This window comes from Ascidia mentula, chromosome 8 (genome assembly GCF_947561715.1).
Source record: "Ascidia mentula chromosome 8, kaAscMent1.1, whole genome shotgun sequence".
NCBI classification, from domain to species: Eukaryota; Metazoa; Chordata; class Ascidiacea; order Phlebobranchia; family Ascidiidae; genus Ascidia; species Ascidia mentula.
In genome coordinates this window covers 17913884-17940752 of record NC_138573.1, presented here as the reverse complement: position 1 = coordinate 17940752, position 26869 = coordinate 17913884, and the positions used below count along the sequence as shown (strand labels likewise).

The 26869-nt window shown below is 39.9% G+C and overlaps 2 protein-coding genes across 3 annotated transcripts in view; both read left to right on the top strand.

The window, feature by feature from the left end:
• Positions 1–1026: 1026 nt before the first annotated feature.
• LOC145912531 (arf-GAP with Rho-GAP domain, ANK repeat and PH domain-containing protein 1-like) lies at positions 1027–25826 on the top strand. 2 transcript variants are annotated; one of them, XM_083000027.1, is made up of 37 exons: positions 1027–1297; positions 1571–2626; positions 2847–3292; positions 3357–3515; positions 4921–4964; positions 5797–5875; positions 6064–6246; positions 11034–11203; positions 11458–11535; positions 12655–12739; positions 13188–13388; positions 13721–13809; positions 13984–14077; positions 14148–14253; positions 14364–14404; positions 14471–14533; positions 14719–14893; positions 15330–15474; positions 15782–16010; positions 17032–17137; positions 17215–17299; positions 17747–17910; positions 18241–18453; positions 18758–18863; positions 19224–19395; positions 19815–19898; positions 20178–20252; positions 20489–20713; positions 21128–21256; positions 21909–21992; positions 22939–23027; positions 23212–23317; positions 23808–23893; positions 24062–24218; positions 24720–24833; positions 25231–25308; positions 25686–25826. In XM_083000027.1, the coding sequence occupies exons 1-36, from the start codon at positions 1132–1134 to the stop codon at positions 25294–25296; spliced, it is 5670 nt and encodes a 1889-aa protein (XP_082856153.1). In that variant the 5' UTR covers positions 1027–1131; the 3' UTR covers positions 25297–25308; positions 25686–25826. The 2 variants fall into 2 exon arrangements, with proteins under 2 accessions (XP_082856153.1, XP_082856154.1); XM_083000028.1 differs by lacking the exon at positions 21909–21992.
• The window catches only part of LOC145912533 (uncharacterized), a 52196-nt gene continuing 46286 nt past the window's right edge, over positions 20960–26869 (top strand). Inside the window, exon 1 of the mRNA XM_083000034.1 lies at positions 20960–20969. The gene's annotated coding sequence lies outside the window, so the exon portion shown is untranslated. The remainder of the gene's footprint in view (positions 20970–26869) is intronic.

Here is a 26869-nt window from a genome sequence, read left to right as displayed (position 1 = left end):
GCATAGTGCCGCGCGTTTCCGCGAGTCGGTCTATTCTTGCGAACCCATAGTCTGCCTTGTTGTTCTCAAATACAGTGCATAACAAAAACAATGTGTTTTTGAATTACTCTGTAACACCCGATGGAAACACCAACTGAACGTCCATTATTACATTTGTTTAAACGCTTAATAAGTTTTGTCATAACTACTGGACGTTGAGCTTGCGTTGCAGCGCAAGGCATTGTGGGTAATTCTGTTTTACACATGATTGAATGAAGAGTCGATTTTTGTGTCCAATTTATGGCAGGGACGTAAACTCCACCCTTAACCATGGGCGGATGCCAGTGGACAAGAATCATGAATTTATATTTTTTTACATTTTGTGCGAAAATGCGTAAGACAAATATTTAAAGCTGTTGTTTCTTCACTGAAGGGGTATTTGAGTTCCAACTTGATGTTTCTTATTAAAGAAGGAGCAATTCACCAGCCATGCGTGTTTTGACTAACATTGTATTGTGGTAATGTTTCTCACGTCACACTGCCTTATTTCCGCATTGCCTGGGCAGCGTATCAGCAAACTGCGTGTGTAGTGCGTTTTTTATGGCAGACCTACGTCTAGGCTGCTGTACGTTTAGAGTTGAGCGCTTATATTTTAATCCATGCAAGTGCGAAAACCAAGTGCATGGGAGTGCGAACAGTCGCTGAAATGTATGCAGAATCTCATGATTTTTCCGTTAATTTATGTGTCTTTGAATCCTTGTAGCCTCAAGTAGCTACCAGTCGTCTCCTTGTTTGAAGGCTGTATGCTGTAAAACGAAACATCAACAGCACAAGGACAATATATCAGATTGCGCTTTATGATAATTATTTGCTTTACGCTGTGAACTGGTCAAGTTTTTGATGTTTGCAGTAAAACACAAAGTGTAGGCCTATGTTGACTTTTTTAAAACAGCAACAAAACTTGTAAAGTTATCAGAGCAAGTGCTGTTACATTAAGATGGCGTTACATCACTGTTATCAGTAAAACATATGTCGTTTTACAGAATATACATTCCATAGTAAACTAATGCCTAGTACACGTGTATGGGAAATTGGATTTGATGAAACGAAGGTGATTCCTTGCCAACCGACCTACACCAAGTGTCCGCAGTTATGGAGAACAACAGCGAGGACATTGAAAGTGTGGAAGCTTTCCTTGCGCGCCTGAAACTTGCGGATAAATATACGGATTTGTTTGTCAGTCATGGTTACAACACAGTGGGCGATTGCAAAGGTCTTACCGAGGATGACCTGAAGTCAATGGGAATTACCCTTCCAGGTAAGGTTAAGTGTGTGAATAGCTGCTGTTCGTGATACCCGTGAATGTAAATCGGACTTGGAAAAAGTTTTGCATGTCAGATTCTTTTTGTATGTAAAGTTTTTCAACAACCGCACTTGGGTCATGTATGATGCATTCTGTAATTAATTGCAATGTTTATTCAACCGGGCAAGCATTCAATCGCTTAATTTCGTTTTTAAACCAGCTATAAATCCGCCCAGTGACGAATCCTTTTTAAGCAGCAAATAACTGAATAAAATCACCTCTTTGCAGGTCACTACCGACGTATTTTGAGTAAACTTCCCGGATGTAGCGTTAAGAAGCCTCCCAGAGCCCGCCTCTCCCAAGCCATCATTACTCCATCTGACGTCATAGAAACCCCTGCGTCATCAGCACCGGACGATTACGAACCCGAGGACGTCTACGCGACCGATGAAATCGTCACGAACGAAAACACAAATCACGTGACATGCAATGAGATGCAACACCTGACCACACCCACCAAGTCCACGCCCCCTAGAAAGCCTCCAAGATCACCGGACCGTTTGCACTCCGCACAATCCCATGAAATAGATGTTTACAATCATTTGAATCAAACTTCGGCAGCGGCGGCGCCAAAATCACCCTCGAATATCAGCGAGGCTGTTTTTCAAGTTTTGCGGGAATCCCCTAAGTCAGGATCACCGGCGCATTGTACCAGCACCGAAGACGAGCTTGAAGACCCCCCTCAAATCAACGTCCCTGGCTTGCTTGTGACACCTACAAACGTCATAGCAACCCCCTTTGCCACGCACGCTTCAGCGAGCGACCCGACGACACCAGATCAGCCCGGGATTGGTCAAATACCTCTTCCGTCACCCCCTGGCATGGGGTGGTTAAGTGGAGATGACGGGGGCCTCCCATCCCCTCCCACACCAACAACTATGGGTGTGGAAAGCGATTACGACCGCTTAAACATCTCCAGAAACGGCAACGGAACACCCAAGCGCGCTCCAAGCCCCATCACTCCTGCGACCAAAGACTTCGTTCCTCAAAGTCCGGACGCGTACAGTTTGCTCCAGGATTCTCCAGTAAAGGATTATTCTAGGCGACAACGCGCCCCTGCTTACGAGGAAGTTGATCTTCATGATGTAGAAGAACAGGAAGACTTGAAGCCTCTACCGTTTACCCCTCTAAGAGTTGAGTTGGGAGCGAAGATAAGAGAAAATCTCGACGATCAATCCCAAGCAAACGAACGTGGAGTAGAAAAAGATTCGTCGGCTGATCGTCAAACCAAACTAAGACAAATGGGAAGATCTTCTTCCGTTGATATTTATGAAATCGCTGAAGGTGAGTGATCAGAACCTACGGTGTGCAAATTAATCTTGTACCTTTCAATAAACGCCAACTTGATAAACTGACCGACGAAACTGGCCGAACTGAATGGACATAATCAATACACTTTGTAGAATGTATGTTTAAAAACAACGCAAGGACGTTAACACGGACGCTAGTTTTTTTTCTCTCCATGATTTTCAATCAAACCAAACTTAATACTTGTCATCTGCAGACGAAACACCCACGAGGAGTTTCGGCCCCGATGACCCTGACCCCAACATATACGCTGAGTTGGATGACGTCACACTGCCATCACGAGCGCAAAGATCTCATGACGTAATGCTTCCACGTTCATCCGGGTCTCTTCCAGCATCTGTGCTGGGACTAAAGAGCGCCCCCTGGCGACGCAAGAAGACCCCGAAACAACGGACACACACGGAACACTCGGAAGATTCGGCTGATGACCTCATCGCCGGTGACGCAAGCGGGGATAATTTAGACGATGATGACGGTGTGTATGTGTCGATCGACGATACAGGACACGGAAATCGCGGCGATAAAAGTGACAAAACTGCATCGGTGAGGAAAAGACTGGAGGAGGCGTCTGTTAAAAGGAGAAAGTTTGGGAAGAAGATTCGACCTCGTCCTCTGTCGGCCTTTGTGAAGTTCAGTAACAGTGTAAGTTGCTTTTTACTTTTTAACCAGGTTCGTGTGTTGCTTAAAGTGTTTGTTGTCGATTTAGCGGCAAAGCTCGGGCGAGGAGGGGACTTTGGATGGTTCTGAAAGCGATTTATCCACTGTCGGCCATTCGAGAAGCAACAGCAGCGATAAGAATCTCATCGACGTCCAGATTCCGGAAGACGGAAAATCGAAGTCTGACGTTTCGCTGCTCTCTCCACTGGTATATTGTTAAATATATTTCTTAAAGTTTTAGACATCAGGTTTCAGTTTTTTGCTCCACGGATACAATTTAGGTTCAGTATTTAATTGATATGACAGGTCGCCATAAGGTTTTTGGGTTAGGCTCACGTCCTTGGTGTCATTTGGATTTATACCAAAGCGATGTAAATCTAATGATGTTGGTTTTAAGCTTTTGCACAAACGTAATAGAAAATAATAAAAATAGTTAAAGACGTGGGAATAGTTATTTTTATAGCAAGTTCCTTTGTCCGCACTGTGGCAATATTTACGCAAGCCGATAAAAAAACAAGCTATCTTAAACCAAGTGAACGGGATGCAAAAACAAACGAACCCGAACAACGTCATCCCTTCGACGTTACCACGTCCTGTGACGTCACACAATAGTTGATCGTCTGGTTACTTCCGTGTGCATGGAGGCCACGACAAACCACACATCCACTGTGTGGGCATTTCGTATTCAACAGGGCATTGACCAAATACGGCACAAATCCGCACTTTAATGCTTTCTCAGCCCGACGGCTTGACCCCAGGTTATGTTGTTGTTAAAAGAATCTCTGGAGGTTATTGTTTTGTATAGAAGGTTTGTAAAACCTGTGACAAACATCTTGGTTGTCGCTACATTGTTTCGTTGCCTGGCGAGTTAAATTCAAATTGCGTTTCTACTAAATTATCTGCAAAATTATATTTTCCACAATAATCGCGCTTTGAGCCACCTTTGACACAGCGCTTCGAGAGTCTTACATGCACCTCTAGTTAGACGCCAAGTTCAATTAAAGATGATTTTCGGCAAAATGAATGCTAATAGTTTTAAGTATTAATGTACATATAATGTTTCTGTTGCTGCCAGGCATTTTGTAATTTAATAGTCTCTTCTTCTGGCACTATAAAAAACGTAACTTCATTAACCGACGTCTCGCCTGTTATCCAACAAGGCTTCCTCAGGGTAAGATACTGTTATTTTTTCGTGGTACATTTTCTTGGTGTTGGTTGTGTGCTGTACCCGTACCATTACCCTGAGGAATCATTGTTGGATAACAGACGGAACGTCGTTAATAAAGTTACGTATTTATTGTGCCAGAGGAACAGACTATTAAATTAATGTACATAGTTAATTTATATGAGGTCACAAGGTAGGCTTCAACTCCTTTGAAAGGAGATCTCATTTTCTAAAGTTTAATGGGTTATGAAGGTACAGGGAAAACATGCCCTTGTCACGAACCAACCGAAATAGCGCACCTTCCCCGAAGTTAGATTTGGCAGCAAAACACAACGACCACATGACGGAAGTTTGGAGCGCACAGAAATACTTTCTTTTTAGTGTTTACTGTACTCAGTTAATATGTTGCTTCGCAATGTCTCAGCTTTCACTGGTGTTTTTATTGCAGACCCATAAGAAAACGAAGAAAGGTTGGCTTACCAAACACGGATGGTAAGTGTACACTTTCTAAGATAAAGTTAAAAGGCGTTTTTAAGTTACCAGAAAATTGCATTCCTATGAGGCAAAAAGCCTTAAAACCAAAAAGCGTAGAAACAAGCAAAGTAGTGAGAAGCGAGAGGACCAGCATCATGGGTACCAAAAAAAACAGGCAGACAAATATCTACTAAATTTTAACAGCACACATTAAGTCACTGATATCTGGAACCATGAAAACTGTTTGAGGATTTTAGTCACCATAAAAATCGTACATTGATAAAAAGGACTATTGTGCGCATAATAAATTGACGTGTGTTCACTTGAATTAATGGATAATATTACTTCCGCCAGCTGCTTCTGTTGTCAAAACACAGCAAAGTGTTTGTGAATTTAACCTTACAAGTCGTGACCTTCGTCAAACGACATGCGACAAAACTGAATTCGGAAATCACCATTTAGCTTCTTAGTTTCAGTGCTGCAAAGCGGAGTCACGAATGATTATGTGCTTTTACCAATTGGTGTCGTCCTTAGTATTCAAAAACGCGTTTCACGCGAATGCACTTTTCACAATGAATCTTATTGATAACATTTGGACTGGATTTACAACAAAACGCCTCATGCCGATGTGCAATTTGGACAAAATGCAAATAGGTTTAGATTCGAACGAACAACTTCATGGCAATGAACTTTTGCAAAAGAAATAATACATACAGTCCTTAAAGTACCAGATTGATGCTGCTGTTTTACAATGCCGAATAGAGTGTTGGTTTCATAGAAGCAAATTGTTTGTCTTGGAACATAGAACTAATAGAAAGTGAATGTTTAAACGTTTTTTGCTTATTTTCAGGCACGAGGGAAGGGCTCCAATGAGGAAGCGATGGGTTGTGTTTGATGGTGACGAATTGAGTTACTTCGAAAACGAAAAGGTAATTTCCAAGTGCTTGGAGTTCGCGGCTTTTCATATCAAGCACATCTTCCTCATGCGTTTTGCATATAGTATCGCAGAATCTGGAATAGCCTTACCTCTAACACTGTTAAAACGAACCGATTTTAAGCCAAGAATAGCATCGTGAATATCATTAACTTGCTTTTCACCTTACCTTATGTTTTTTAGTCGGAGATGACCAAGGGAATAATTCCCCTCGAAGTGATTCTCCGCGTCCAAGTCCCACAAAACGACCCGAAGGTTTTCCACATTCTAACCAAAGGAGGCAGAAAATACACGTTTAGCGCGGAGACCACAGATGACAGTTCGTTATGGACGGCTACCTTGGTCGCCGCGAAGATGTTTCAGGAGGTGAGAACCGGAAGTGTCGTAGAGATAAATTGCGGAACTGATGTTTGTCGGGTAAAACCTACATATATTTCCAACAGTAAGAAACTCGAGAAACAGTTGAAGTTTATATGAAATGTTATTTTTTTTGATGATTTGAAAGTTTATACCCTGAACAATGTCGTTGGCGCTAGGCGGCGCTCTTGAATCAATTGCAGAAGAGGACACACGTGACGTCCAATTATTTTTGTCGAGCTAAAACAATATGATGTCATGTTTGAACTACTTGAAGCTTGAAATACAAAAGTTGTTCCTTTCCGTTGTTGAAGGATCAGTAGATACAGCAATGTTTGCTGTGATTAGGCTACTTTTATGTTTTTAAGGAAGCCCTTCTTCCAGCCAAACGTTTGCACATAAATACACCGCGACCTCCCGTAAAACTCCTGGACAAACTGGGTTTGTTGACTCACAAAATACCAAAGTTCTACTGCTGAGATTCTATCCAGATATAACAATCCTCTCGGTTGAATGCGTGAATTATCAGATAATGTTTAGTTTGCAAGCCGCAAGGTTTAGCGCGTTCGCCGAAATGTCCTTTCTGATGCACCAGAAACGTGTTTTGCAGCGAGAGAAGAGAAATTTCGTAGCAGAGAGGGAGTTTGAGAAGTGTTTTGTGTTTCACGTTGTTGTGCATTGGGTATTGCACGGAAAGCCAAAGGTTTAATAGACGGCAGATAAATACCGGTATCTTATCGTTACAGACAAATATTTTCAACACATACGTATATTTGACCCTAGGAATTGCAAAACAATACAGGTCTATGCATTTTTAAAGCGTTTCCCGTAACATCAGACAAGTAGGCCATTTTACGACTTTAACCAACACAGGTATAGTGTTCCTAATACTGAGATCGTTGTTGTTAAAGCTCAAAGTTGGATGTTTTACATGAAGTTTTATAGGAATTTTGCTCACCCATTCTACTACATGCTGCAGTAATTCTTCCGCAAACAAATATAACAAATATTCTTACAACCATAGCAACTCGCGATGCGTCAGTACAGGCGTCTGATTCTAGAACGTCAACAAACAATAGCCGTTATCTGGTTGAAGGCACGGCATTCTGTAAACTAGTCGCGTCGCATTATCACCGGCGGAGCTTCGCAGCATTTCCGCCCGCAGCGATTTTGGCGAGCTCGCTTACTTGCTGAGGGCTGGGTTCTCGACGAGGATGTGACATTCGAGTAATTGCCGGGCGCTGCGGTGGTTCGCTACGCTAATTGTAAGGTCGACATTTTCTCTACGTTATCACCCTTTTTTCCATTGAGCTGGCTTCTGTATAGTCGGATGCTTTGGAACATACGCAGGATCTAGGCTTGTTTTGAATGGTAGCGAAAGGGGATGAAGAATAGTGTAGTGGATATGAAACTGTAAACAATTGCCGCAGGGCGCAAGGATTAATTTTAGGGCTCGGAACCGACTTCAAGCGCATATGTTTTAACAACTGTACAGTTAGGTGTAGATGGCAAGCTATACGGTTGGGTGCTCTTTTAAAAGCAAAACCATTAGAAAATCAGAACTGAGCCAAGTGTAATTTGTAGATCAGAATGTTAAATCACAGAATGAGCTGGAATCAAGTGGGCAACCAGTTTTTCGTTGTCGACATGTCGGTGTGTGGTAAAGTGTAGCATCACAAGTGCAAGGCGTAACATGGCGGTGGAGAACGGATATGCGTAAGAATAAAAAGGCAACCGGAATTTCCAATGCACAAATAAAAGGATCAAATATACGTTAGTTTATTGCTTACGGGTTCTTTCCTTCCATGCTTAGTGGTATTTTGACGCTTCCTTTATTTCTGGCCTGAATAAAATTTGAAAACATAGCCTAATATAAGTTTACATTGTACGTAAGGCAGTTGATTGAAGTATCGTGAGGGATTTACGCGTTTCCATCTCACACTGTCGCCTCATTTAAAGACGCCTTTTAAGGATAGCAGCACCGTCAGCAGATGTGATGACTGGCTGTGGTTTGAACTATTTGTCTTTTACCAGGTCTTGATCCATGTCCTATCTGTTGCCATAGACAGTTCAAAGTTTTATACAGTGGAAGGCGTTGTGGGCATGGAAATATTACAGTGTTAGACGTACAACGATAATGCAAACATTCAATCTTAAAAGTTTTTCTCTCTATTTGCGCTGTAGTGAAATGAAAAGACATCTTTGATTTGACATTTTTTTTTATTTTTAATTAATTAATAACGAATTTAAAATGGTTATAGTTAGCTTATAGTTAGCGTTGAGCAACTGTTTTTTTCTCCATCTAATTCAGGACCCACACAATGTGCATATAAAAATCACGGTAAAGGTTACATGGGGGTTTGTGGTTAAATGGTTTTTTCCTTTTCCAAATATATCCTAGGCAGGAAAAGGTTTTACACAGTCGCGTTTTTGGTAACATTTAACAATGCAACACTCGAATAACCTTGCAATATAGCTAACAAAAAGCACCATTAGCCACTTACATAGAAGACGTACGTGCAGAAGGTCGTAAAACGATTCTCGTATGAAATGTGGAAGCCGATCAAAAACCTTGAGTGCAGGTAAATGATTCGAAAACTTAGTTTAGACTGAGTAAGGATGACGGCTAACCATTGGTTGGTTGTAGTGCATGAGGTATTAGGCTTGTTGGTGACAGTCATGTGCAAAGGTAAATTGCAACTTGTTTAGTTAAAAGTTTTTAGTTGCATTTCATTGATTTATTAATATAAGTTGTCGGTTTGTGTTATTAGGAAAAATGGTATTTCGAATTAAGAGTGTTTTGTGCTGCATAAAATCTCTCATAACTTGAAACCGAAACGAAAAAGTCTGCATTCTCAGATCACTTAGAGTTATTAACGGATAGCATATGGTATTCATAAACACCAGCAGGCATCAGTAGAAAAACTGCTTTCCTGCCATGCTTGTGCGAACAACTATGGGTCTGCCAGTTCACGACAGAACCCAGTCTTATCCTCAACTCAAAGCATGCCACCCCGTAAAACGGAGCGCCACTTTCAGCCACGTAAGTTTGTTTATGATACGACCTCTGCGGCAACGAACTTGGCATGTGGGAATCTTTAGCGTAAATATATCAGACGAAAAGTGACTGTGGCGCGCTGTATGTATTGCAGTGTATTGCTGTTCCAAAGCAAAGTCGCTCCATGGTTCGGTAACATTGGCAACATTGTTAAAGTGTTCAAAATACAATGGATAAACACTTTTTTTCCAATTTCATATCCGTTTCTGCCAGAAAATCTTCTTTAAGCTTCTTTTAATATTCGTGTAGCAAAAGTTTGTTTAAACATGCACAGCATTATGTTTAGCCCACGCTATTCAATAACATACGGTGGCGTCAGCGTCAAACCGCTAAGTTTATACAAGTTTTCTGGAAGGATGCTGTTTGTTGCATTAGGAATACAACAGGCACACGCTTGACTTGCGCGCCCAATACAGTCTTGCGGTATTGATTCCCAACCCAATTAACTTCGAACTAACCTAAGGGGAGCAATTACGGACGCTGATTGGTTAACGAAATGACGACGTAAGTCTTGTAATGGTGATGGAAGGGTTCGTAATTTCGTTTGGCCTGCATCGGAAAATTGCAAGGCGTAAACTTGAAACGAAACAGTTGGCGATTATTGGGCAATTGACGAACACAGCGTCACTTATGTGAACTATGCAAGCTGCCTATTTTTTGGAACTTGGATGCAATTTTAATGGTAGAAATTCCTAATTAGGAACCTGTACATTTGTCAAAGAAAGTTCGTAATGCACAAAATGATTAAATTAGTGCATTGTCATCATCAAGTCGGGGCGAGATTTAAAAAAAAACACGTTTTCTGTGACGTTTAACTTGTGACGTCAAAGTAAGTTTGATCAAACTACTGAATGAAAACAAAAGTTCTAACTTTCCATTCCAATCGGACACTTAAAATGCCCATTAACAACAGATTTCGTTTGTCCCAAACAAAATGGTTATACCAGTGAGGTTGCAGTTGTGTTAGTTGTTATTAAGCCAAGATAAAAAATAACATTATTGGCCGCAACTTGGCTAGTTCCCAGAACTTACAATAACCCTAACGCGTGATAGGGCCGACAACATTTGTGTCGTCATAAAGGCTCATTCGTGACGTGTAATTGTACAAGAATCCAAATTGAAGCAGAACTACTTCTGTTAACAGTTAGGGACGATTTCACAGGGCAGTACTATGGTATCGCAGCTCTGATGTTAATTTAACTCGAGTTGGAAGCTTTGAAGCCTGGAAGTGGTTGACAGATCATTTATTATGTCCGAAAGCGTTAGGCATGTTCAGGTATGCTGGGTTGCCACAGGCTTGTGAAAAATGTACTGGAGAATGACCGCTTTCGTGCGCTGGAAAAACGCAGCCAGCAATAATCACAATATTCGTTGAAACACAACGAGTCTTTTGAGCGTTTATACAAAACTACGGCCGAAAAGTTAAAAAATTTTAATGTTGTGTTCAATAAACTTGATGATTTCAAAGGGGTTAAATTTTTCCTTTATTTAAGTTACCTTGTTGTGTTTGATAATCGTTTCCGGAACACATTAGCTTGCAATTCACGAGTTATTGAAAAAAGCATGTAAGGCGTAACCATGAAAGTCTTGAAAATCCCAAACTTTCGCTACTACAGATTGCAGTTTTTTTGGGACAAAACCCCGGATACTTGGAGCAAAACGACAGCATTTCACTTCGGTTACCCTAATTCTTGAATTATTTCTTTATATACCTTAACTTCTTAAATATTTTCGACAGAAACAAGGCCAAGGGCAGTTCAAGCCCGGAGGTACGATGTACATGCCTTACAAGGAAGGCTTTCTCAAGATGGACGGTAGCAGACAGAAGACCTATCTTGCAACCAAGGGGGAACAATTTGCTTATTACAAAAGCAACAACGAATTCATGTTCGGTCAACCAGTTGCAAGGTACGAAAATGTGCTTCTGGGTCGTCGACTTAAAATCACTTTCCAGTCATTTGCTGCACATATACCAAACTTATACTAAACAAATAAACACATGTCACCTAAAGTGCTGTATTGTAAGAACCAATATTTTTCCTTTAACGTTCATTTGACAACTTAAACAAAGAGTTTATACAGTGAGTTGGCACACAGTTGTCATGCCAACTCACAGGTTAGAGAATGCAAGCTTCCCTTTTTTAAATATTTCACTATTTTAGACTTTCTATGAAACTTGCGACGGTGAAAGATGTCGACAGAAAGAAGTTCCAGTTGGTCTTCCCCTATCGCACGTTCACGTGAGTCATGTGACCCGCGTTTCCTAGTAACCAATCGTACGATGTAGTAAATGTAGATTTGGCGCAGATTACCAAACGTGATGCACTGATAGTGAGAACGAGACATGTTCTTAAACGTGCTGGTTTTGGGATCAGATGGTCAGCTGTGCGATAAATTACTTCACATATACTTGATATTGTCATTACAAAAATGGCACCATGCATAGTTAACAACGTTTTAGGAATGAATTTCTTCTCATTTAAAAAAATATGGATGAATAGTAACTGGAGATACGTATGGTGGATAGCTATACAGTATATGTATATATCTACATACCATAAATTAGATATTTGTTCATGCTTTTATAAATATGCATATAAATGTAGTCGTAAAACCTCCACCCATCCAACATTGAACTAATTCTAATAAATGTTGTAACGTTTTACACGAGTACAAAAAATTTTAATCAAAATATCAAAACTTTTCTAAACTACCAGAGTTGAAATGTGAGAAATAAGTCGGGCATTGAAATGACTGGCCTGAAAAGTTAACTTAACCAATAACTCAAATTCTTTGCAAGTTAAATTGAAAAGGTAAATCAAAATTCTTGTGTCGTTAGTTCTGTAACATCCCTTTGGCAAGCTTTTAAAATGTTCATTTTGTTTTGGTGCAAATTGCTATACATACAACCCTACTGGTAACTGCATGACAAAATTGGCTGCAGTTTTGCGGGGCATTATTTGATCGGTGATTCTATTTCTGGAAATGCCCGCAGGCTTCCGACCAGTTAAATAGGTTAGCGACCAGATTGTGAGCTGAAAAATGCCTTAGATACACAAACATCCATATCACATATCTCACCATGAAGCTGCTATTAAGATGAATGAGCAGTTTGCAAAATGTTCATGAAATATTTGTACTTCGTCACCAGTATTACTGAACCGTGAACAATCAAAACATCCTAATTTTTTTGACCAAGTCTTAACCTTTATAGAAACCATAACCCATTATAGCAACGATTGTAGAAACATTTTACTCAAACAGTTCAAATAATAGGGTGAAAGATATTGACACCATTTTAGAAACCTTGACAACATCAGTACCTTAACTAGGTTCTAATCAGGTTACTATGGTTACAGGTTTACTGCTGAAAGTGAGGAAGACAAAAGATCGTGGACTGAAGCATTTAATGACGCAATAGCTGAAGCCCTGTCTGATTACAAGGTACGAAGTTGCACCACACGCCTGACAATCGGCTCGAAATTGTGGCAAATCCACAAACATGTCATTAAATTTCCATAAAACTAAGTTTACAAATCAGGTCTTCAGCGCCCAAAGTACTTAAAGGCATTTTTTGATGAAAACGAACTTGTTTTAAAATAGTTCAGTGAAGGTTTTCTTGTACTTAAGTTTAGGTAAAATCTTTGTTAAAAAAGTCAGGTGCTGGTGTATACGGATGAGTGCGAACCAGCGCACATAGGCTTGCTCGGGGATTTGTTTAAATACCTGACCTTTAATACAACTACATGTCTTCTTCGTTCGCCCTATAAAGGAACCCATTGAATATCGCGACCCGCCATTAACCACCTAAACACTCGGACTTACGCGATATGCCAACCGATAATTTGCGTGCCATTGTCTACACCACAACTCCGTTTGTTTGCGTCACAAGGTGGTCAACGAAGTGTGGCAAACGGAAGCGAATCGCCGTTGTGCCGACTGTGGCCGCGAGGATCCAGACTGGGCCTCAATCAACCTAGCAATCGTTATATGCAAACACTGTGCGGGGATTCACCGCGATCTTGGGGTTCACAACAGCAAAGTTCGATCTCTCAAGATGGACGTCAAGATTTGGGACGATAGCATGAAAATGGTAAAATATATGTCTTACTTATATTCATTGAGAACTGTAAACAATAGTTCCAGTGAAGCTGGGGATTGTGGAACTGAACTAACTTTTTAACTAACAGGCACAGAGTTTGAGGTTGACCGAAAGGTGGAAATATGTGTGCCTACAAGTTTAAAAGCGAGTCCAGTGCCGTGTCTTATGTAGTTTAGGTTTTTAGTAAAATTTGTGAACAACAAACCATGAAGTTAAGTTTAAACCGAGACCCACGTACTTTGTCACTTATATCTCATAATGGCGAGTCTTTAAAATTAGCAGACAACAGTTTGAATAACTGACAAATGTTCTTTCGTTTCAAGCTGCTGCGAGTTCTCGGCAACTCAACCGCAAACAAATTTTGGGCCTCTCGACTGCCACCTGGTGACGCCATAACCGACATGGCCGACAAGTAAGGGAATTTACAAATAAAAAAAATAACTGCTCAGAGTTTCATAAAATTGTGATTTATAAAAAGAAAGACATTGGGCTTAGATTATGGTTTTTCTTCTAATTGTAAATATATATTGATGTTATTGCTTACCGCATGGAGTGGCTGCAAAATCATTGTTGACACGTTTTACAGGAAGCAACGGGCCTGGCATATTAATAACAAATACATTGAACTACAATATGCCGAGGTTCACCGGCATTCTGGCAACCAGACGTCGTTGAACCAGGTACAAAACACACACAATCTGCCGAAGCGTAAATAAACGTATACTAATAAGCATGTGTTTAATTATGAAGTCACTCATTAACGCCGTCCGCAACGAAGACATAGAGGAGTCATACATGCTGGTGTTCAGTGGTGCTGATCCAAATTGTGATACAGGGAAGGATCACGCGAATACTCGTGAGTATTATGCAGTGGTTGTAGGCATGGCGCACGCATAGGTCAAATAAAGTTAAGTTATCAACTGCAGAACGTAACGTATTAGTTACTGAGGTATTTACCTTTTGCAGCTTACAAACTTGCGAAGCACCTTGGATACAAAGCAATGGCGGTGAGTGGTTTTACATCTGAGCTTGTTTTGTTCGAAACGTTTCTGTAATTTTCTCCTTCTTGTCAGGAATTTCTTCAACAAAACGGCGCGACCGCGACGGTCAGTCCAGAAGGTCACGTGACAGACAGAGTAAGTAAACAACTTTTTCAACTTGTCCTCTTATTACAAACTAACCCACGTTTTTCACGTTTACTTTGTACGTCTTCTCAAAGTCTTGCACCTTGCAAGAGAATTTATTTCAACAAGAAAGTTTGCTGCGGCTGCTGTAAGTAGGAAGAGTGTCGAATTCCACTCAGTTTCCTTTATTATTAAAGAGCAACAACGTCCAGAAGAAAGATTCCTTCCCACGCACGAGGGCGAAACCCCCAGTAACTTTGCGGGATTGCTTGTGGAAATATGGTGGGGATTTCAAGAACACCAAAAACGCATCGAGCGAACAAAAACCATCCATGTTTGGTTCGGCGATCAGATCAGCATTACAGCAAGGAGGTTGGTACATTGCCTTTATTTACAACATCGTTGGGTACATCACACTGTATTACAAAAAAAAGACTTGGTTATATTATTATTTGCATACGTCCGAAATATGTTGATTTTATTGTCCTGATTGCACTTTTCGAAGGCAAAATTACAAAAACAGAAACTTAACTTTAAATATGTTTGAAGAAAATCATTTCTAGATTTATAATTGTGGTGCACCAGTCGCCATTATATGTTCAATGAGTTCGTATTTTTAATATTAGAACACGTATGACACTCAACAACATAACTTAGGGCTTTGTTAATCTTTAAGACAAACACTTTGGACCAAATAACTGCTCTGAAATTCATTTGCAAACGTTTCGATCGTATCCACAACTATCATCAATGCGAAATTTCCTCGTCTTAAACATGTTTGTCATAATACATATATTTGTTTGGACAGATTTCCAGAAACGTCTTTGCGTCCTTGAGAACAACTGGTTGAAATATTACGACCCGGAGAGAACGACGATATTAAAAGACGACGTGGATTGTTCGGAGTTGATCAGCATAGGAATTTGTAAACCCGAACAAGCTACGAAAAGCGGGTTTGTTTGAAAACCTTTTTACATTTTTCGTAATAATTTTGACCGTTGACAGAACTTTCAAGGCACTGATTTGTACATTTCTTGTGGCCCGATCGATTTAAATGCATTAACTAGCATCACCAAACGTCTTTTTTAAACGGGAAATTCTGCAAATTCTGTTCCAGTAAATAATATCCAATTTTGCCAATGTCCGCACTTTCGTGTTAGTCGCCGCGTGTTTGTCAAACGAACATAACAATGTAAACCAACCTACCGATGGAATATATCCTGCTTCAAACAACCTTAACCCCTTTTCTTTCTCAAACAGCTTCCAGTTTTGCTTTGAAATTGGTCGCACCACTGGCCGCACCTATCTATTCTGCGCCGACCGCAAGGAGACCTTCACCAAGTGGACCCGTGGCCTCCTGCAGGCGATCCTTCCACCACAAGTACAGAACGCCCTCAAGCAGGAGTTCGATTATGACAGGGTCGGGAAAATGTGGATGAAGACGCAACACTGGGCAAAAAAGAGCTCGGTGAGGCCAGAATTCACTGACGTAAGAGATCAGCATGGGTTGTTTAAGGGCATGATGCAACCTGGTATGGTGTCCGCTGCGCTGATGGCATGATACCTATGTTCCTGTACAGTCAAGTCAAGGCTGGAATGTGGTTTGTAAAGTCTGTATACAATCTCTTGGTTATGTGTGGTCCATAATGTACAGAAAATGGCTTTCCTGAATGTGAAAACAATTGAAGCAAGAAATGGCGAAAAAATCAAATTTTAAAACCTTTAATATTGCTGGAACTAGTAGAAAAATAAGTATAATCTGAACCATAAATCCCTTGTAGAAGTGTATCACGCTGTCTAATGGCAAGGCAGGATCAAGCTACTGCATAAAACCCATAAAACATTTGGCGAACTCAGCTCTCGCAATTCGACAATTATTGGCTCATTGGCATCGCAACCAAAGCAGCCTTTGGGAGAGCTCATAATTATATATCGAAACCAAATATGACAAAATGTTTTAAACTTGTTAAAAGGCAAGGGATTTTTGTCCCCGAAGATCGTGTTTAGATTCCAACATAAAAAATAGTATTGTGTTCATGAATGCCACCGTTTTTTTTGCTTTGAGCATTTCTGTCCAACTTTGCTACAAGTAGTTGGTGACAGACGCATGTGTGTAGAAAACGTGAACCTGTGTACTGCATGTTGTACGTTTGTCAAGTTGCTGTTTATAGTTTTGTTGGCTTGTTAAAGTTTTGAAAGTACAAAGGAGATGTGTTTAGTCAACCTGGTTTTGGAATCATATCTTAATGATGACTCAAACATGTTATAATTTTTAGCTGGTCTTCTTCCTATGGTGTGTTACCCTCAAACCACATGTCGTGAGTTCGAATCCCACCGGTAGAATGACGTTTTAAAGCCTTTATTTGGGTTTTAACTCTATGTCCAACGATATGTTTAAAGACCTGAACCGTGTACATATTCTATCCTTTGCTATAAACCCTGCATAATTAGTCAGTAATTCCGCCAGAAATATTTCATTTTAAGCAATTTCTTTTTATGTTCTGATTTAGGAATGGATTTCAACTTGGTGTCGACTAAAAGGGAAGAACTTCTATTACTTTCACAACGAATCGCGCACTATGGAAAGAATAGATCTTCGAAAAATGGTTCAAGTCGGTGAGTTACAGTGGATGAGGCGTTGACAAACAAACTCTGATGTCTTAATGTCCAACTTACCTAAACTCTCAATACAGGACTCGACCACACGCACGACGGCGGAGGACTATCTGTCAATCAATCCGCCACCATTCCAGTCTTCATGGTTGTTTTCAAAGAGAAGTAAACACGTTTTCTAAAGCTTCATTATCAGCCTTTTGTATAAACACGCGAAACTTTGTTCTTTTATTCCTACCACAACGTAAAACCCTAAATTATTCCTACCACAACGTAAACCCTAAATAAAATTTTAAAAAACTAAATAATAACGAGTAAGATGCAGAGTGTATACTGTTTCGAACCGTTAGGTCTCACCAGTGCCGCTGGTGACTGGCGATGGTCAGGACAAAAAAGGTTGGGAACCACTGGTTTAGCTGGTTAGCTAACAATGTAATAGGTTTTACCACTTTATTGTATACAGTAAACTGTCAGGAGCTCACTGATTATTGTAACCCATTTACTTCTAATCAGTAATTTTGTACTACAATGATTGGTCACAACAACGCACAAAAACCTTCAGTCTTAACTAGCAACCGAGCAACACATAACCAACCCGGTATTTCAACACAGAACCTATTACTTACATTCCAACACCCGTCCTGACACCGAATCGTGGTTGACTGCCATCAAGAAGGCCGACGGAGACTGCGGTCCCCACCTTGAAGATCAACAGCTGACTTCCGAGGGCGTTCCAATCATATTAGAAAAATGCATGACCTACATCGAGCAGTATGGTAAGTTCTCAACATATGGCATCTGGTGCCACGCTGACGAAATAAAAGCAACGCCGAAGAGCCAGAAACAAGTTTTTAAGCAATGCAATTTAACTCTTTCCACTCCGAGCGTCTATGTATAGAGTTGAGTTGGAAATATGTTTTATCCTGAGAATTGTTTTACATTTATTACTTTTATGACAACTTCCCCGCTTGCTTTGTTCGGTGCTTTATTGATGACGTGTGCAGTGTTCTATCCTTTTCTACAGCAGCCTTTTTTTCATAAAGATGTAAATGAAGGATTTTCAAAACAAAAAACATCTTGTCCCCAACAATTTTCTTTTCTTCAAGGTCTCACGACCCGGGGGATTTACCGGTTAAGTGGAACACACAGTAGAACAACCGCCCTTCTCAACGATTTTAAGAACAACGCACGCGAAACACAAATGCACGAGGGAGAGTTGAACGTCCATGACGTCGCTAACGCCCTCAAGCGGTGGTTTAAAAGTCTTCCGGGTTCTCTATTGACCGACCAACTGCACGACCAGTGGTTGGAGGCGACTCGTGAGTTCGATTTTGTGTTTCAAGTAGGGACTCGTCGTCATGGTTACTATATAACTGCGCCATGCGCCTCTGGTGTCTTACATCCTGAAATTTGATGTCAACTATCGTAATCTTCACAGCTAATTTACACAATATAAATAACTTGTGCCTTTTTCAAACGACATTCATTTATTACGTGCATAAGTAATCTCTGATGAATAGTTTGAAACCATCAGAATAAAGCAATCAGACTACAAGTTATGACTCTGGTAAAATGTATTAATTTATGGCCCGAGAATGACCACAAATATCATTATATGTGCAGAGGAATCAATCCACGAGCGCAAGCTTGAATGTTATAAACATCTCGTGGAAAGACTCCCGGAGATCAACAGAAACACACTTAAAGTTGTTCTCGTCCACCTCAACAAGTAATTGCTACCTCTCAAATATTCATAATTTTATGCCGTTTCTCTGAATAACAAATATTGGTTGTAATGCCCTATTAGTTATGCAAGATTTGAAACAAAGACACACAAAGAGCACTCTAAAACACGGTTAACTTGGTAAAATTTAGTAAAATTGTATACTACACGGTTAACACGTAGGTATCGACAGTTCAATTGTAAAAAATAAACTCAAACATTTAACCTTACTCTCACGTTTATTTATTTACCTAAAAATATCCTCACCTATAGAATATTTGCCAAAGATTAAACTGTGTAGCGCGCCCATGTGTTCAGTGCATGCATTGGGCGACATGTGGTTTAACTATAACTGATTCAATACAGTGTTGCAAGCCACGAAAAAGACAACGATATGTCGCACCACAATTTGGCGATCGTGTTCGGTCCAACGCTGATGGAACCCCAAGCAGACGATGGTGCGCAATATATCGGGCAAACCTCCCTGGAAATCGGTTGCGTTGAAGAACTTATCAAGAATTTTGGATGGTTGTTCGATGTAAGTCAGATCGCAAGTTCAATAAAATTGGCTCTCAATCCAGGAGACCCACGGAAACTTCTGAATACGTGTGCAGTGATTAAAAATTTGTATAAAATATATTTACGCATTTCACAATATTGTCCGTCTGTAATATTAGCCTGTATTGTAAACATGTTCAATTACAGATACACGTTACAGCCTTGTTTTGTTGCGAACATTGTGACGTAACACTAAGAACGTGAATTTTAGCGGAAATAGATTTTTTCAAATAATATATAGGGGTCTGTAACTACAATGACGTCATTTGAAGGGTTCCGCCTGAACATAAAGGTTGAGAACTGTTCTATAAAGTTACATCGTTTCTTGAAATACTTGCACTCAAATTAGTTATACTTGAGTGTAGATAAACCGTTGCTCTTACCATGGTTTGAAAACAGGTGACTGAAGTTGACAGGGAGAAGGAAAGGTTGATGTTGGAAGCCAAGGGAAAAATCAGCCAAGCAACTCAACAGCAGAACATGGTGAGAATTTACCTTCAAAATATAACCTGGTATTTTCCAACAATACTATAGGGTTTCCTTCATGAAATCAACCTTTTTTGACGCTACCTCATTTGCGATTCAATGTAAATAAGAGCTGGAAATGCTTTATTGGCGAAACGTGTATTCATAAAATTCACAATGCTTTGAAACGAGGTTTAATAATATTGCTATAAAGTGTATGTTCATTTGTCTTACCAACCAGTTGACACGATCGATACCGGAATGTAAGTTTCGAATCAAACTACTTAATTTTTCTAGTTGACGACGTTGGATTACGACATGATGGTGCCGATTTACCTCAACAACAAAGACGACAAATGTGTTAATTACAAGGTGAGAAACTTTGTCTTTCTACAACTACCAACAGAATAAATTATCTTTTAACATTTGAAATTTCTTATCAATTTCATGTCAAAAGTTCCCTTTCGGTTTTTTAATACTTTAGAACTTCTTTTTAATTTCTTAGTAAACTTTTGTTTGGTTCATTTATAAATCATATGTTTAAATTTATTAAAATTATTTCATAACGACTTAATACCATGTCGTAACCTCAAACCCATTCAAATCAGGTAAACATGAACGCCGGAGAGTTGATTCGTCGCATCTGCTCGACCCATGGTTACCCCGCCAAATCGTGGGGGTTATACGAGGTCATCTTGGATGGTGACGCAGAGAGACCACTTCACTACAGCGAACACGTGCTCTCTGTAATCAAGTCGTGGGAAATGCCTTCAACCAACTACCTTGTGGCAAAACACGATTACATCAGGGACAAGATGCGTTGGTTTCAACAGGTGAGTTGTTTATTTCGACTGCTCAAGTTTGTCGCATGCGACGAAACAACCAATCAGTTTAAAAGCGAGAATGACCAGACTTGCGGTTCATCAAAATATAATTGTATTGGAGAAATATTTTATTTTGAACAGGAATATTTTAGCAATACAACTTAAAAGTTTTGTAAGCTTTCAACATAAAGAGTTCCCATTTGTTCTTCACCGTGTAACGTTTCGTCTAAAGGCGAACCCTGTGTTTTATTGCACTGAGAATTGATATATAAACAACTGCTCAAATTCACCTCAGTAACATGGGCTGTATTCGTTATGTTGAAAGGAATATTTTCTCTTATTTATTTACAATCGGTATGACTTGTGTATTTTCGCAACAATGTCCGCACAAAAGGTTTTGCAACAAGTTGTTTTTTTTTGCAGTCAAAACCACCCGACACCAACATTCTTTGCGAATCTCTGATAAAAGTTTTCGAGACAAAGAAGAAATGGTCGAAAGCAAACGCCTCCCTCCGGATCATAGATGACGCGCTTATTATGATTTATACAAAAGTAAGTTTTTGTTCAAATCTATTTGATTCCAACTAAAGTTGAAAACACTTCTTATAACAACCGATCTATTCGCATTGCATGTTCCTTTACATGTTAATAGCGTTTGCCGCTTTGCACACCAAAAACTATAGTTTAAATGACCACCATGTTGGCATATTATGCTACATCCACACGGCACACAACAGTGTACAAACTAAACCCGTTTTCTAATACTTTTACTTCCCTCTATATAAAGCTGTATTGTCCGTTGCCCACTAAGTAACAGTGGTTGCACGGATGATTTCGGTCTGGCCAAATGCAGATGATATTGTGGAGATGACGTGTGATTTGCGGATGCATTTCTTTCTAATTGCTGATGCAAGTGGTTGCCTTAAATCGATCAGAATGTTTGTGGTTGCTGATGATTGTGACTGTACGAATCCCCCCAATAAAGAATGTTGTTCAAACAGTTGCAAAACTCTGTATAATTACTGGTGAATGTTTAAAGCTTGAATGGTTTCATTTTTACTGAATAACGAGTATTCAGTATAAATAACCTTTACTGTGCCGCACAACTTGCAACCCTACACTAAATTATATTTTCAAAACTCAGCAATGACATTAATTGTTACGACACAAAGCGATTGCGTAAGAAAATTGTTTTACGTCATAGAGCAACGAAGCTTTACGCGACATGACCCCCAGCAATTGGCGAAAGCGGTCTGCAAAACTCCAGCGGCCCGTGACCGCCCATGACGTAATAACCTTGTTCGATCAATAGTTTTTGTTCTTGGTCACGGTTGATTGATCGAACTTGCATGTCGTGTGCATTGGGTGGTTTTTGTTGGAATTTTTTGTTGTTGAAAGTTGATTTTGAATTCTGTTTCTGTTGTGACTAATATTCGAGAAATCGTCGCTAACAAATTCCGAAAAACGACGTGTGTTCATAAAGTCCTTCCCATACTGTTTTAACACGGAAAGAATTGTAATCAACCAAGAAGCTCTTTACATATGATAAGAAATTACATGTTTTTGTTATGACTCGGTGCAAAACCAAACTACTTCATGTAAAGTTTACATTGTAAACGATACAAAAAATGATCATTTATCGTAACCATGGCCTTTATTTCACAGGCCAAACATATTCTAAAAATTATGAAAAAAAATTAGTCAACTTGCGTCATTTGGTGATGTTCGGGTTTTGTGTAAAAAGTTACCTTTGCAAACTTAAATATTTTGCAAACTGACAAAATTACGTTAGATTTTGTCGAAAGATGCGAAACTTGGAAGCCAAGTTGCAAAGGAACAGTTATTTGAATAATATTCATTTTACATTGTAAACAAGCGATAAATATGGTCTTCACCAGGTAACCTGTTGTTGACGCTAAAATGTTGTTTTTTTCGTTTTTCTATTATTTTTTGATTGTTCACTAACTTTTTCGCCGATAATTTCCAAAATACCTGTAACGTGATTTTACGTTACATGTCAGCGGTTGCATTAATGGACTTAAGGTTGCATGGCCAGTTGTCATTTTGTTAAGTAAGGATTGAGACTCATATTTGGCATATAGGTCGCAACAATACCTTTGGTTTTATTTCCTTTCAAGGTTTAACACACATACGTATTTTTTTAAATTACGTTTCAACTAACCGTAACATAGCAAGCTCATCTAGCAAGACAACATAAATTATGATGTTTACAGGAGAAGACCAAAGGACAAACCACTGTGCAGTTATCCCATTATCACATTTACGTCGGAGTTGAGAAGAAGAGTAAGCCGCCAGTCTCCAGGTGGTTCATGTTTTAAAACTTTCATTTAATTAAAGTTCCCAAACAGAAATATATCCGGCTTGAAATTTTTCGTTGAAAATCTAAAAATCAGACGGTTTCTTAGGAGTTTCACAATGTCACCACTGCTGTGTCATATTGTCGCTGCTTCTCTGGCCAAGTTTTGTTAAACTTCATGTTTACGTAGGAAATGTGGCTTCACACTTGCATCACGAGGGGAAGTCACCAAACAATTTTGCACAGATTCCGAGTCACAAGTTTACCGGTGGATTGGTCACGTGCTCATGCACAAGGTTGGTTTTTACATAAGGCGCTTGAAACATTTAAGTTGATGACTTAGTTACAACAGTATTGTTGGCATTAACCCTGCGTTAATAGAAGTCTAGGTCATGGCACTTTGTGGTTATTACAGAATACGCAGTAATATTTCATTCAATGGCATGATTGGCAGGATCACAGCTATCGTATCGCAATCATTAGGTTTACAGACAACGCAGTCCGAAATTGTAGCCCAACTTGATCAGCCACTTTTTCCTGACAAGTCGGAGCGAGATTTGAAAAATCAAGCTCCCGGTGAGGTTTGAACTCACGACCCTGGGCTAACCAGGCCCAACGCTGTACCAAATGAGCTACAGGAGCTCAGTGGTTTCACGGGGTATACTGTGGCCAAGGTACACTGGTGCGCAAACCTATTCTCGGAATATTTAGAGAAAATATTCTTAAATAAACATTACTAAGTAATTAAAAGATATATCATCAAAAATTCCCCCCGTGTGTTTTCAGCATCCCCAGGGGATTACCCCGCCGGATTCCCCGAAAGTCGCCACCCCACAAAACGAATCTCCGCAGAGACGAACTTCCGACGCTGCGTAAGTAAAATACGCCAATAAGTTCACACAAGTCCAATTCAGCGACTTCTTAAACGAGATTCATGATTCACCAACATGTTAAAAATCGTCTAAAAACTGCTTAGAAATAAGTCAATATTGTGACGTCACTATTTACACATCAGCTAAATAATATATTTTAAAAAACAGTTCAAAGCGAGGCCAATATCCATCGATCTCCCAGCAAGATTTGGGCGAGGCCGTCCGCCAGGCGGCGCTAAGGAGGCAGTCGTCGGCGGGCAGTGACGAAATGTCTCGAGAAAACGTGTACGAAGCTGCCTTTCCTTCTCCTTTCGACAATGAACCGGTAAGTTTTTAAACTCATGAGGTTTTCTTCAGTTTCAGCTTAAATGCCTTTCAAGCAGAGGTCGTTTTAGCCGCAAAGTCCAAATGCAAAAGATAAAAAATTGTTTACATAAGTTATTATTGCCCTTGAATCAGCAAAGAGATTAAGTTGTTTGAAATGGGGCAAACGTGTCAGGCCGTTATCGTTTTCACTGACTGATATCTAGAAGGGTAATAAAGGCTACCACCTCCGTTTTAAAAGATTCTGGTATCAAGCAGGACAATAATTACATCAACGAATGTTTTTGTTTTCTTTTAATTTGTTTCCCGATCAGAGCAATAATGGATTGTACAAACATATCGTTAAAAATTTAAAATTAAAACGAACAGCTCGACATTAATTATCTGTAATCGCAAATATGTAAAAATATACGACCCAAACCAATGCCGCTCTATATCATCTATAATTTGCCCTGCATGCCTGCTTTATTTTAATTTGCCGCTCTACCAATCGCAACTACAGGACGGATTCCAACCAATCGCAGCTCCTCGCACTCTAACTGTACAACGTGAACCTTCGTTCGAACACGGAACTAGAAGACCTGCCTCCCTTCTCAGTCCTGGCCCTGATACACAGGTTTGTTTTGCTTGCATTTATTTGCAGGGAGTTGTAGGTGGTTTACCTGTTCTGTTACTTGTAGCGGGTTTTCGGGATAAGTTTTTGTGTTTTTGCAAAGCAGACGAAATCATAAAGCTCCTCACTTATTAAATCATAACACAATAGTTACATAAAGTTGAATTTGGGAACATATGCTGAAAATTGAAATAACTGGACCAGAGGATAGAAGTGAACCATTTAAAATACTTCGAAATATACAAACTAAATGGGAATACTGTTTATAAAGATTTGCATTATAGAAACTGTTGTTTTGATTCATTATGTTGTGGTTGTAATCGCTACAACCAAAACCACAAGCAGAATTATATTTTCACATAAGTTTTGACCAAATCACAATTGTATTTATTTTTTTCAGCGTGGCGTTCTTGGCATGAAACTCCACTCAGAACTGAGCTCAGTTTTGAAAAAGCGAATAAACTGAGAGTTTTTAATGGTTGGTATGATAAGTTTAACCTTTTTACCTCCTATAACGGTTTATAAGGCGTTTGCAAATTGCTTGCTTTAAGTTTGCATTGGCCGTCGCAGCTTCGTATGCTTAGCTTATATAAGTATGCTTTGGACCACACAAAAAAAGGTGTTTAGTTTCGCAAAATAAATAAACCAGTGTTGTATACGATGGCTATACAATTTTTCTGTAACAAAAAGAACCTGTGTTCATGTGACCAAAATCACTGGTGCCATCAGGCTCAGTTTTTGTCTGGGATACGAACCAAGGTTACACACAACAAGTTTAAGGCAATTCCACAACCGACAGAAAGCCGAAGCAGCTTCCGAAAGTAAATAATAATAAAATAAAACAAAATTCCGCAGCCGTTTCGTCAACGCCTCGCTACATATCACGACGGCCTGCGATTATTCGGTGACCGCTGTGTGGCGCTACTCTCTTCACGCATCGGACAAGCTCGGAGCATGACGTCATCGCCCGTGTCGTCACCGTCAAGGCGCATCACGGCCCTCAATCGACGTCACTCGTCCCTGCTTGATCTCCTGCAGTCGCCGAAGAAACAGCGAAGGTCGAGGCTCGGTTCCAAAGCCGACTGATGCGACGACTTCGTGTTCGAATAAGGGACAGACACTGTATGACGTCATTGTGACGCGATATTATTAGTTTTCCAAATTGTGTTCCTTTACTTTACTCCCGCCAATTGCGCATCGCTCTGTTTCGCCTTTTTAATAAATCGTTAGAACTTGGCGTTTTGTTCCGACTTTTTTTATTTAGTTGTGCGGAATTTACGGACGTTTTTCTGGAAATGATACAAAAACCTTCCAAGACCGGCAAGTAGTTTTCAAGTGAACACGTAGTAGCGTCACGTACGTACACAATACAAGTGACCGAATAAATCCACTACAAAAGACCGCAATCAACCTAAAGACGTTATGTTTGGAATAATAATCCCAGGTGCTTTTCGCACAAACACCTTGCGCACAAGTTTCCAATTTATGTGAAATTATTGACTGTGTAAATGTTATTTCCAATATGCTTTTCCTTTATTATTCCCATTTTATTCCGTCATGCAGTTACGGCGTATTTTTCTGGGCACGCTTTGCACCCGCTTTTATTACATCACAATCAAGCGTAATATTCACGTCGTTCGGCATTGTCACGTCACAATGAACAAAAGTTCTTTCTGTGCAATATTCGACGCCGTAGCTGGACAGAAACGTTGATAATGTGACGTCACGTTACCGGTTAAATCAAGACAACGCAGGTTGCATTGTTTCGTAACAAACACTCCGCTTGTGACGATTTGTTGCCGATCGTGTATGACTTACAATGTCGATGTATGTGGGTTATTTGCCATTAAAATGTTTCCCAAAAGTTTTTTGTGGCAACCAGCATTTTGCAACGGTCGGTCGGGAACGGGTTAGCAAAGCAAATTCTGGTAGTTTTTACAAGGGGTACGTTGGCATGGTAACGGACGTGTCGTGGGAAGTTTAAGTTGGAAGTAAGCATTTTTGTTCGATTATACAGCTGGAAAAAAAACTCGACATGT

Bases quoted from the DNA above. Each gene is read 5' to 3' on its own strand.
- LOC145912531 (XM_083000027.1), top strand. From the start codon at position 1,132: ATGGAGAACAACAGCGAGGACATTGAAAGTGTGGAAGCTTTCCTTGCG. The intron at 5,876-6,063 runs GTAATTTCCAAG...TATGTTTTTTAG, and splicing joins GTTACTTCGAAAACGAAAAG to TCGGAGATGACCAAGGGAAT. The intron at 20,714-21,127 runs GTGAGTTGTTTA...TTTTTTTTGCAG, and splicing joins AGATGCGTTGGTTTCAACAG to TCAAAACCACCCGACACCAA.